At 45.7% G+C, this 13,595-nt stretch overlaps 1 protein-coding gene across 1 annotated transcript in view; it reads left to right on the top strand.

The window, feature by feature from the left end:
* LOC109839296 (pentatricopeptide repeat-containing protein At2g15690-like) overlaps positions 1,422-13,595 on the top strand; it is a gene marked incomplete at its 5' end in the record, with an annotated part of 25,632 nt that continues 13,458 nt past the window's right edge. The window contains 1 exon segment of the mRNA XM_020407726.1: positions 1,422-1,638. Within this exon segment, the coding sequence (XP_020263315.1) occupies positions 1,422-1,638 (217 nt within the window).

The following is a 13,595-nucleotide window of genomic DNA, read 5'->3' as shown; positions in this document are numbered from 1 at the left end:
GTCTAAATAAATATTAACCTTCCTTTGGGCCGATTAAATATTTACACGAAAGCATACACACAAACATCTCACATTCCTCATGAACAATCTACACAAGAGAGGTTACTTTGGCAACTTCTTGTTTCAATTAATCAATTGGAGTGAGAGACAACCTTAATACCTTAGTGTCATAATATTTGAATTAAATAATTGATTAAAAACCGAATTAGATTTAAATTAAAAAATTTAAATCAACTGAATTTCCAAAAACTTAATTGGGGTCTCACAGCTTAATTAGGGCCCATAACTTAATTGAATAAATTAAGTATACCAAAGTGGACCCATGAAAAGCCGAGGCTTAACCATAATGAACACGAAGTTCCCTTAACTTCGAACGCGAGGTTCGACTGTATTGAGTACGAGACTCACTTAAGCACGAACGCGAGGTTCGTCTGAAAATGAACGAACGCGAGGTTCGTTTGATAAAAGAACGCGAGGTTCAACTTGGGAACGAACGCGAGGTTCGTTTAAAAATGAACACGAGGTTCGTCTGAAGTTCGAACGCGAAGTTCGTCTGAAGTACGAACGCGAGGTTCGTCTGAAGTTCGAACGCGAGGCTCGACTGAAGCACGAACGCGAGGTTCGTCAAAATTGAGCTTGACGCTCACCTGAGTTGAACGCGAGGTTCACCTTAGAACGAACGCTTTATTTTCAAAACCAGATCCAGAATTGGAAAAGCAAAAGATGATTTCTTGTTCCAGATCCCAAAAAAATTGAAGAAAAAATCAAAGAAAAAAATCCAAAAAATTCCAAAAAGCTACTGTTCACCGGCGATTTTTCAGTGACTGTTCATCCGAAAAAAAACTTTACTGTTCATCCGAAAGTTTTCGTTACTGTTCATCCAAACAAAAAAAATTACCGAATCTTTAACCAGAGATTTAAGATCAAAAAACCCAATAAAACTTAAATCCCTAAGAATTAATCAAGGTGGCTCTGATACCACTTGTTAGATCTAAACCAAAACTTGAGATCTAAAACCATATAGCCATGATTAATTCAAAGAGATTAACAAGAATCATAGATGAGCGGAAGCTTATACCTGAATCCATGGATGAACCTTGAGATGGGTTTTGGATCTTCTAACCTTAGGGTTTCTCTAAATCCGAATTTCTCTAGCTAGATGGGGGTGTAGAGAATTAGAGAATGTAACCCTAGGTTAGGGACCATAACCCCTTATTTATAGATATTGTACTTTTGTAATTTAGCCCCTCAATAAATCACAATTACAACCTGGTATCTGCACATATAACCCCATGACTTATTTAATACCCAATTAACCCAAATTAATTGATCACTTAGTGGGTTATCCTGAAAGATAGCAATACACATTGATTAATCATATGTGCCCACAAATAGATTTATTAGATTAAATCCAACAATTTTTAGCTGTGTTAACTTCCTGTGCTTCCTCTGAGGCTATTGAAGAAGGGTTGATTCATTTGGATTCAATGAGTAAGGCGTATGGGATAACACCAGGAGTTGAGCATTATATTGGGATGATTGAGGTTTTAGGGAAATCGGGGCATTTGAATGAGGCTGTGGAATATATTGATAAATTACCGTTCGAATCACCGGCAGATGTTTGGGAGTGTTTGATGAATTTGGTGTTGCGCGCAGCGGAAATTTCGGCAGCACTTCGGCAGCACAACAAGAGAGTCAGGACGCAATAAGAATTATTGTTTCTCAAAGGGAACAAGAATCTGAAGCCTAATATCTAATCAAAGTAGGATATTAGCTCTTCCTCTCGTCAGCTCTAGGACTGCGCGTCGACGGAACCTAAAAGCTATTACAAATCACACAAATAGCAGTACAACCAATTTTTACGTGGTTCGGCAAATTGCCTACGTCCACGGGGCAAGGAGGGGGGAGATATACTATTAGAGGGAGAGAATACAACTAGAGTTTACAATCACTCACAACCTAAACCCTCAAACAAACTCTCAAATCCCTCACACAAATACTCTCTCAAAGGGATGCACAAAACCCTAAAAGGGACTACACAAAATCTCCTTCGCACAAGAAAATACTCAGCGGCTAAAGATCCTTGCACGCACTCTGTTCTTGCACCCCACAACCGCCAATTAAACAAAACTCCTTGCTACTTTTTCACAAAAACCTAGGTGCATTTATATGCACGAATTGTGAAATCGGGTGGGCCTTGAAGCCTTGCACGTGGGTGGCCCCCACTATAAATGCGTTCACACAATTCTCCACCTCGGTGAAGTTTTCTCAAAACTGAGCCGACACCATAGCATCCAAATATCCCAACTTATTGTGTCCAGTACGAACTCAATCCACAATAAGTCGAGAACCCGAACGAGAGTCCAAACAATCTCACCCCCATCAACTAATCCAAACCGGCTGCATCAAACATGACTGCCTACGTATCCTCTTGCCCAAGGAATCAAGCCGAACGTAGTTCACCCAAATGGCCGCCAACGGCCTCAACAATCATGAATATACAACAAGTTTCGACAATGATCAAACTTGTTGCTCGGAACCACCTTAGTGAGCATATCCACCGGATTATCCTTCGTGTGGACTTTCATAATCTCCACATCACCATCTTCAAGAACATCTCGAACGAAGTGATAACGAACGTCAATGTGCTTCGTCCTCGCATGAAAAACCTGATTCTTCGCCAAATAGATAGCACTCATGCTATCACAATGAATAGTGACTGACCTCTGTGATATACCAAGTTCCTTCAAAAGTCCTCGAAGCCAAATAGCCTCCTTCACAGCCTCCGTAACTACCATATACTCTGCCTCCGTCATAGACAAAGCCACCATCGACTGTAAGGTGCATCTCCAACACACCGGTGCATGGGTCAAAGTAAACACATACCCCGTAGTAGACCGGCGCTTATCCAAATCCCCGGCATAATCCGAATCAACATAGCCAATGCATAACTGCCCACCTGTAGTGTACCGCTCATAAACTAAACCAACATTGAGCGTACCTCGAATGTACCTCAAAATCCATTTCACGGCGTCCCAATGACCCACTCCTGTATCGTGCATGTATCTCGATACCATGCTTACTGCCTGTGACAAATCTGGTCTCGTACATACCATCGCATATTTCAAGCTCCTAACTGCGCTCGCATATGGAGTCTTCGACATTAACTCTCGATCTTCAACTGACTTTGGTGAAAGACCAGCTGAAAGCTTCAAATGGGCTCCCAAAGGTACACTAACTGGCTTCGTATCCATGCTAACATGAAATCACTGTAGAACCTTCTTCAAATAAGCCACCTGTGTCAAACAAATCCTGCCCTTCTTCTTGTCTCTGCCGATCTCCATCCCTAAAATACGCTTCGCCTCAAACTCATTTGAAAGCTGAACTTTCAACTCATCTATAGCCGACCTGGAAATAGAGGAAACCAACATGTCATCGACATAGAGCAACAAATAAATGTACGCACCTCCTTTTAACTTACGAAAATATACGCAAGGATCAAACTGGCTCCGAGTGTACGAATGACCAATCATAAAACCATCGAATCGCCTATACCACTGTCGAGGAGACTGCTTCAAACCGTATAGTGATTTCTTCAGTTTGCAAACTAATTTTTCCTTCCCTGTAGTTCGGAATCCTAACGGCTGAGTCATATATATTTCTTCATCAAGATCACCATGAAGAAATGTTGTCTTCACATCCAACTGATCTAACTCCAAACCATACTGTGCCACCAAAGCTAGCAAAATCCGAATTGAAGAGTGCTTCACCATCGGAGAGAAAGCCTCATTATAGTCAATACCTTCCTCCTGTGCATAGCCCTTCGCAACTAACCTAGCTTTGAACCTCAATGGAGTGCCCTCAATGCCCTCCTTCTTCGTGTATACCCACTTGCAACCAATTACCTTCCGCCCCTTTGGAAGCTCAAAAAGCTCCCTGTTTGCGTCGAAAATTGTTGTATTCATTGCTGTATTCATTACAACTTTAGTCGTTACAATGAAACAAAAAAAGATTGTCTTTTTTATAAGACTTTCACACAATGAAAACAAAAGCTACAATTCTCGTAAAAACAAACGCAGAGATCGTTTATCGGTCTTCTGCTTGCGTGGGTCTTTTGCCTGTGACGGGGACGTCAATATCCGTGGACTACCTGGCACTCAGATCTGTTCCGAAAAATCGGACAGAGCTTCGTTGACCCGTATGAGATCTAGAAGCCTGAAGCGTCTATCTCGGCTAAAACGAGATATCTGCTCTTCTTAGTGATTACCGGCGAAGGGTAATACTAAGGAAAAGGGGGACAGGTGATGAAGGCTCTGATGAAGACCTCTCTCTTCCTTGGTTGAAGCGCTCGACCACTCTTCACTGCAACAGGGCTTCGCCAACTTCTCCAAAAATCCAGATCTTCAAAAATGAGGCCCAAAGGGGCTATTTATAGGCAAGGGGGAGCAACTAGGGTGCCTAGACACCCATGGGGTGTTTTGACTTTCCCGAGACACCCCGGGTGTCCCAACTTAGCCTGAGACGCTCCGTTGCGTATGAACTCGGATTTGACTGATTCCAAGTGCGTTGGAAGCTTGACGAAGAGTTCTATCTGTTCCAATGGTTGGATTATCTGTAGAATGAACGAGACTCGAAGGGCGTTGTCCTTTTTGTGAACATCGCCGGGTTCCCGATTGGTCCGGGTCTTCGTTGTTCCGAAATCCTATCAGCTCACGTAGTTCGTCGATTCACTTTAATCGTTCATCAACGTCAATTGGACTCCTGTGGATCGTATAGTGATGTTCATCGTCGCTCTTTAACATTGAACCGTTTGTGGAGACCTATAGGCATTTTTCGACGCCTACAGATACCCCCTCCAAAGTGTTCCGGACTCGTTTTTTTTATAGAAGAGGCTGGAATACTTTGGATGTGATTGGTCTAGCCTTCAGTCGGCGTAAGGACCTGTAGTTAGCTTTAACTCTTGGCTCCTTTGATTTTCGGTCCATTCGAAGCTTTGACGAATAGCCGAAGTTCTTTCGGCACTGCGTTTATCGCTTGGCCATCGTCAGAGTCTCGAGTCTGCAGCTGATGAATTGAGTTTGGCTCGTGTCATTGAGTTGACTTTGAACTACCTCCGTCACATTGTGTTGACTTAGGGTTTCAGATCATCGTGTGTTGACTTTTTGTCGCAACGCGTTGACTGGCGTTGACCTAGGGTTACGCGTTGACCGGCGTCCACCCTAAGGTTTCGGATCGTCGAACGTTGACTTTCGTTTGCAACGCGTTGCTTGGCGTTGACCTAGGGTTACGCGTTGACCGGCGTTGACCATAGGGTTTCGAATTGTCAAATGTTGACATTGGTTGCAACGCGTTCTAGGGTTACGCGCTGACCGGCGTTAACCCTAGGGTTTCGAATCGTCGAACGTTGATTAGTGTGGATTTTGAATCCTCGAACGTTGACTTTTGTCGCAACGCGTTGACTGGCGTTGACCGTGGGTTACGCGTTGACCCTTGGGTTTCGAATCATCGAACGTTGACTTTGGTTGCAACGCGTTGACTGGCATTGACCTAGGGTTACGCGTTGACCGACGTTGACCCTAGGGTTTTGGATCGTCAAACGTTGATTAGTGTGGATTTTGAATCCTCGAACGTTGACTTTTGTCGCAACACGTTGACTGGCGTTGACCTAGGGTTACGCGTTGACCGGTGTTAACCCTTAGGGTTTCGAATCGTCGAACGTTGACTTGTGTTGCAACGCGTTGACTGGCGTTGACCTAGGGTTACGCGTTGACCGGCGTTGACCCCAGGGTTTCGCGCATCGAATGTTGATTGGTGTCGATTTTCATCAAGACATCCAATAATCGACAAAAACGGGTGAATTCGGGCCTTAAAATAGGCGTACGGGGACAAAACGGGACCCGAAACACCCGTGGGTGTCTCACCCTTGGCCGAGACACCTTAGGGTGTCTCGGCCAAGGCCGAGACACCCTAGGATGTCTCGGTTCTAGGACCGAGACACCCCCCCTCTCTTTGTCTGTTTCTTTTTTTGTTTGTTTCCCTTTTTAGCTTTCTCCCTTGTTTTGGCTTTATTGCCTCTTTTGTTTTCCCCCTTCTTTTCAAATTTTCAAAAGAAAATCCCTCTCCAACTCCTTCTTCTTCCTTTAATCCTTCCACCATTGTTCCTCTCCAAAACCCATACCAAGTTTTCGGATTTTTGTTCCCCTCTTGGCCGAGTTTGATCTCCTTTCAAGCTAGGGTTCCTCCTTCATCCTCAAGCTCAAGAAAAGCCTCTTGATTTGGTAAGTTCCCCTTTACAAGATCTCCTTTTTTTTTGACAAGATTGTAGCTTTATGTTTGTAATGGGGGTATGCTATGAACTCATATGCAAAGATTACAACTTTTTGTTCTCATGAGTTAAAAGATAGGCTCTTTGATGATGGGTTGTGGATGCACAAAGCTTTGGGGGGTTTTATGCAAAATTTGCAATGTGGCCGAAAATTTGAGGGGGCTTTTATGCAAAATTGGACTGAAATTGGCTAAATTCTACAAAATGGCTCATTTGTAAAATTAACCAAAATTGTGGGGTATCGGGGGGTGCTATATGATCAGACATGATGACCATGACCCAACCCGAGCGTGTCCTTGACCAAAATTCACCGCGAAAAATGACAATCATTGTTTCGCATGCACGAAATTTGTAGGTTTAACTAGACTTCAATTATGAAATCCTATTTATGTATAGGATTTTAATTAAAGTTCTTAATTTCCCTTTTAAATTTCGTGTATTCATATTTTAGATTGTACCTGACTTGCTGCTTTTCGTTGCAGATTTTCAATGTCTCCGCGCCGATCTCGACCTCGTAGGAGTCGTTCTCATTCGCAGCACAGCGAGGAAGAGGTTCCCGCGACATCTTCCCCCGCGGCCTCTTTCTTCGGGGGTGAGAATTTATATATATATTTTCTTGTATCCCTGATTGACCTCTTTGCGGGTCATGAAGGAAGAACCGACACCCTCCTTTGCGGGGGTTAAGGTTTCAGACTTGTCTTGCTTAGCCAATTCAAGTCTTCTGGTATATTGGGGCGATTTTGTGTCGTCCTACACCTTATAGTTCGGTGTATGTTACCACGTTATTCACGTGATGATGCATACCGTTCTTCCAGTGTAGGACGCTCAAAATCGTCTCTCCAATTATTCCGTGGATGAGCTTATCATTCTTCTTATGAATTTTCTGACTCCACCCTTGTGCTTTATTGTAGTGGAGTTTCCCGCGGGCAGCCTTCCTCCTCACGCCAATATCGGTTGTAGCCGGGAGGTCTTCTCTTCAGCTTCCCTTAGGCAGGCTGTTAGTCCACTTCCTCGGTTCGACAGAGATCGCTCAGACGAATCTTGCCGCTTGATACGGGAAGGAGGGCGCCATTGCTTGCGCCAGCTTATTACAGATGCCTCCTTTATCGCGGATTCTACCTCCACTCAGGCTTTAAAGAAGCCGAGTTTCCTGTTCGGGGATCATGTCGAGGATCCTGCTGCGTTGACCCTTGGCGAGGAGCACTGGCTGACTCTCGACGAGGGAGCTTGTTTGTACATCCCCTCGATTCCACGCCAATATTCTTTCAGTCACTTGAAGGGGCAGGCCGTGGAGCGACAGATGTCTTGGCACCTTACTGAAGATGCTGAGCGAGTTCAGTGTGGATATGCCACTCACCACAAGACTCCTGGCTCTAACGGGTATCATGACGTTCGTGGTCTTCGACCCGGGATTATGGGCCTTAACACTGCACCCCCAAGCGAGGTGTCAGCAGCTGCTTCTACTGTGAGTAACCGTCTAGCTCTTCTTGGGAGACGGTTACCTCCACCAGAATACAGATGCTATGGCTGGGCTTCCTCACTAGCCAAAGGGTGGTGGGCTCGCATGACTGATTTCGTCTTAGCGCGCTGGGAGAGGGATCTGAAGAGCAGTGGGTTGTATGCGCCCATACGAGCCACCATGTATGGAATCCCAGTCAGCTGTCGCCCATGCCTGACAGTAACACCTTCCTGACCAGCGGTGGCGAGTTAGGGTTGGCCTTGCATGAGATGCATCATGTTTCTGGTCTTCCGATGGGGGATTGTCCGTATCAGGAGTATTTTCCCTCGAACCAGCAGTTGGAGTGTATGAAGAAAGATACTCCCGACATGCATGACACTCTCTGGGATCTTACTTGTCATTATCATACCTCCTTGGTCCAGACTTCTCCTCAAGCAAAAAGGAAGAGGCAGGTCAGCTTGAAGCAGTTTGCTTGCTATTTGTTCCAGAACTTGGAGGGTAATTCCGGCGAGCCCATTCATGAATTAGACGTGTTGACCCCTTCCACAATTAATGAGTTACTGGAGAAGGCTGAAGCTCGTTCTTACACCATCGCCAGTGCTGAGGGAGCTTTTCCTGCGGGAACCAAGTTTCGTTCTTTTCTCTGCCGTGCACAGAAGTCCCTTGGGCCCCGGACTCTACTAGCAGGCTACCTTGCCCTTTGGTTGAAGAAATGTGTTGTCCCGCACCAGCCTTCAGACGCTCTACCCATCGAGGTGCTCTTCCCTGCAGTTCAGCTAGCTTACGGGAGAGAGCTTTCCCTGCTCCCAGCGATGGTTGCTGGCATCCATTGCGGGCTTAGGTGTCTAATCAGCAGTTTTACACAGATGGGTTCTGAACCATCGACTGAGCTTATTTGTCCGAAGGTCGAGCTTCCTTACGCATATCTGATGGCATGGCTCGTTCTTCATCGTCCTGACTTGATGTCGGCGCCCAGCGTTGTTGATGTCCCCGTTCCTTTCATGCAGCTGTTAGAGAAGAGCAGATGGCTCGGGAACAAATTCAGTGATGTTCAACGAGAGCTCCGAGTCCGTAAGAGCTGGGAGTTCTTCAAGTGTTTTCCTCACTTTTCAGGTCGCTATGGTGACACGCTGATTGATGAGGAGAAACCTAGAAGTGACCGGACTGTTCTCGATGTTGGTAGCTTTCGCTGGTTAGTGAACATCCGCGTTGGGCATCTTGTTCTCCGGGTGAAGAATCGATGCCACATAGAGCCTTATCTTCCCTGCCGTTTTGCTCGTCAGTTCGGCTATGACCAACTATATGTTGGGAATCCAAGCCGTGGTCTACAGGTTGAGGGAGGGCTTATCGACGGCGTACGAGCATGGCTGTGGACTATGGTGGGCTACACTGGAGTCCATTTTGCTCTTCCTTCATATAGGCGTAAGCCGCTGACCACTTTCCTCAGTTGCAAGTGGTTCCTTTCCGCCTATGAATCCATAGGTATGAGGAGCCTTTCAGAGTTATAGTCTGAGTACTCGGTCCGGGCTGCTATGATGGCTGCTCGCAGGGCTGAGCTTGCTCAGAAGCGGAGAAAGGGACATGTCAAATCTCTTCTCACAGATGATGAAGAGCTCCTTCCTACGGGTGACGACGACGAGACCTCCGAGGAGGAATATGTGGATGCAGACACCGACCGAGAAGAATTCGATACAGGTTTGTCATGCTCTTTGATTTTCCTTCTCCATTCTTGTTTGTTTAATGAAATGACCATTGTCACTTTAGGTAGGACAGGTGACGATCATGAGCCGCTAGCTCCTACACACGTTGAAACGTGTGACATGCCTGTGCATGACCGACCCGTTGGTCCTAGGAGGGTTGGTGCCCCGAAAAGGAAGAAGACCGTACATAAGTCCCATGATGGTCAGCGTCCTTATGGAGTGGACTTAGGAAGTACTGCCGATGGAGGGGAAGGTAACATTTTATTGCTTTAAGGTGATTTTCCTTTTGGGATTCGTAACCATGTTTTATGCTCCAGGGTTCTTCGAAGAGGGCGAACTCCCACCGGGTCCGGTATCTCCTGGATCTGATAACATGGATTGCTTTATGCAGCAGATGTGCGACGCCCTTCATGACGGGTCTCTGGGCATCGATCTAAACATTGATCTTGGGCAAGTGAATAATGCTGAGTCCACCGTCCCGTATTCAGGTATATCTACATCCAATGTTACCTTCCTCAAGCATGGGGAAGGAAGATCTTCTGTTTTTGCTGCAAGTATTTTTTGAGCTTTCCTCCTCTTCCAACATTCGGGTTACCCTGCAGATGTCGCGATGGGAAGGCCAGCTGAGGATGGAGCCTATCATGATGTAGGTTTCGAGGAACGGGGGTGTGCTCCTGTACCAAGCTTCTCGAAACCCGATGCTGGCTTATTAGCCGATATGCTGGCTGAACAGACTACCAGAGGAACCGAGAGACCATTCTTTGGGAATGATTCATTCATAGGTATATATTTGATTCCCTTCATCTTGCCTGATCTTTTGTCTGACTAACGAAGGATTAATATTACAGCGCCAACCATTGGGATCAGTCCAATATCAATTCCTGGCATATCTAGCTTGCCTCGGAATGACGGACTCACAGGTACGCATACGATTTAGGGATATCGTACTTCTCTATGTTAATCTTACTTTTGACTAACATATGAGTGCAATCATAGGACCAGCCACCGGGACTGATTCTCTTATGACTCCTGGCATTCCTCAGATATCTACGGATGATGGACCTACAGGTATGCAGATGACCTTATCATCCCAATCCTCCTTATTTGTCTAAATTTTCATTTTGACTAATAAAGAAGTACAACCATAGGACCAGCCGCTTGGGCCGATACCCTTATGACTCTTGGCATTCCCGCTGCATCTGAGGATGGTGGGATTGCCGGTATGCATACGATCTTCTTGTCCCGATTCTCCTTATTTGTCCAAATTTCCATTTGACTAATACAGGAGTGTAACTATAGGACCGGCCGTTGGGCCTGATACTACTACAGTTTCTGGGGCTGAAGGTCTGCATAGAAGTGGCGTCTCCCCGCCCTTGCAGAGTAGTATGAGCGATCTGCCTGTAGGGGTTGATATACCCTCCATGACCACTTCTGCCGCTATCTCAGAGCCTGTCGGACCTCAGCCTGAGGGGACCTCCGTTGGCGTTGGTATGCTCGGAATTCGCCCTTTGAATTTCCTTATCGCATTCGATAATCTACTGAACTTTTATGTTGTTGCTTGTAGGATCTCGATCCTCTCTATATGAGCGGGTCCGCGCCCTTTTGGTCGATACTGATCCCGACAGAGACATTTTTCGTACGGACCTCGGCTTCTTCACTGCCTTTTATAACGGCATGATCGAGAAACTTCTTCATAGAGGATACGGTTTCGATCAGTTCAGGCGCTCCTTTTCTCGCCACATGATGATGATGAGGGAGGAAGGATACCCGGAATTGGCCGATTCCTTCACTGCCGATTTCGCTGCCCTGGAGTCAGAGATCCGAGAGTTGAAGGAATTAGAGATTAACGGGGCTTCTTCTTTCGTGTCCTCTCAGCTGGAGCCTAGGCTGGCATAGTGGCGTGACCTGAGATCTTCCATTGGATGCGAGCTTCAGTCACATGAGAGCTCCATTGCGCAGCTAATGGCTAACGTGGCGAGGAAAGATACGGATAGAGCTGAGCTACTCCGCTCTTTGGACTCGAGCCGCGAGGAAGTGACTAGGTTGAGAGAGGCCTTGAAGTGTGCCGAGGAATCTGCTGCTCTTATTGCAGATGACCTAGCCGGACTAGAGCGTTCTCGTGAACAGGCACTCGAGAAGCTAGGATCCACCCAGGAGAGACTGATGAAGCTGAAGAGTGAAGCCGCGGAGATTTTAAGCAGTTCTGAAGAATCTGCTCGAGCTGATCTGCAGGCAGAACTCGAGCGGAGTTATGTAGATAGACTCTTTAGTTTAAAGTCTCATATCCTCGACCGCCAACTGCCTTCGGGCTAACGAGCTTTTTATTGTATGCTTTTGACTCGATCTATTAATAGAGACTCCGCATTTGCTTCTTTTGTGATCTTTCTGTATTTATTCTGAATGACAAGGTTTATGGGATTTTTGGCAAACCCCCAGCCATCAACGGGTTTGAAATGTCTTTACCGATTACCGTTTGAAATCGGACTAGCATGTGAATTATTAAACCCGTCTCACATGTAACGTTGTGCTAAGAAAATTGCTTTTCTTAGACTTGATGCTATGATTTTGAATACATAGACTTAACCATTTCTTATAGGGAAAGGGCACCCCGCACTGCGTATTAGGCGATGACTTATCCCTTCTTAGGCTTCGGGATAAAATTCCCCAGGTTTAGACCCTGGTGTCTTCTTCAATCGGAGAAAGACTAAACCGGCCATGTGTGTTAGACATGGACTTTGGAATTTTTGGCAAACCCCCAGCCATCAACGGGTTTGGTGTGCCTTTACCGATTACCGTTTGAATCGGGCTAGCATGCGGATTGTCTAGATCCGTTCCACATGTAACGTTATGCTAAGAGAGTAAATTCTCTGAGGCTTTGTGCTATGATTTTGAATACATAGACTTCGCCCTTGTTACGGGAATAGGCTACCCGGCAACACGTACTAGGTGTTGACTCATCCCTACTTAGGCTTCGGGATAAAATTCCCCAAGTTTAGACCTTGGTGTCTTTTTCTTTAATCGGTGAAAGACTAAACCGGCAACGCGTGTTAGGCGTAGGCTTATCTCTATTTAGGAGTCGAGATAAAATTCCCCGTGCTCAATCGGTAAAAGACTAAACCGGCAACGCGTGTTAGGCGCTGACTCATCCCTTCTTAGGTTTCGGGATGAAATTCCCCAGACTGGAATTCTGGTATCTTCTTCAATCGGTAAAAGACTAAACCGGCAACGCGTGTTAGGCGTAGGCTTATCTCTATTTAGGAGTCGAGATAAAATTCCCCGTACACCAAGTGCCCGGATCGGAAGTTGAGAATTGTGTCTTTTCTAAGAGCAAAGACAGACTGAGAAACGGGAGAGGAAGAATTTTATATTCTATCTCCCGGTGCTGAAGAGGAAGAATTTTATCTTCTATCTACAGCTGGAAAGGAAACTCGAGGTGGGATCTCCACCCCCAGAATCCGAAATGATTGAAACTAGGAGTGGGATCTCCACTCCGAGAATCGGAAAGGTTCGAACGACCCTAACTTTTATAGGATTGGTCATTTGAATCAAAAGAATCCCTCATTTATTGAGGAGAAAGCCCAATTTCAACCCTAACTTTTATAGGTTTGGTGGAAAAAGGGGACAAAGGTGGATTTTTTATCGAAAAGGAATGACTCGGCCTTAGTCTTGACTGTTTGTAGGCTTGACTAAGTGAGATCGGGGAACAATCCTAACTTTTATAGGTTTGACTGTTCCAAGTGGACCTCTCGTTCATGGAAGGAATCGAGAGAGGAATTTGGCTTTGGCCCTAACTTTTATAGGTTTGACCCAGCAGGAGTTTGAGATGACCCTAACTGTCGGAAGGTTTGATCACTCGATTTGAAAGTGGACCTCTCGTTCATCAGAGGGAGACTTTAATGCTAGGTGATTAGGACCTAACATGTTGAGTCTGAGAAATGCCAATGACTGGCAGATGGAAATGTTGGGGGACCCACTGTCGTTTAATTTGATCAGCGGGTGGTTTGGTGAGGAAAGATTAACCTATCAGAGGATTGGATCTCATCTCACAAAAACGACTCATAAGAGTTAGAGAATGAGAAGAGACATTCCGGCCTTCTGAGTTCGAATGTAG

The sequence above is a fragment of the Asparagus officinalis genome, chromosome 4 (genome assembly GCF_001876935.1).
Source record: "Asparagus officinalis chromosome 4, Aspof.V1, whole genome shotgun sequence".
Taxonomy (NCBI): Eukaryota; Viridiplantae; Streptophyta; class Magnoliopsida; order Asparagales; family Asparagaceae; genus Asparagus; species Asparagus officinalis.
The sequence above is the reverse complement of the archived record's forward strand: the minus strand, read 5'-3'. Positions and strand labels throughout refer to the sequence as shown.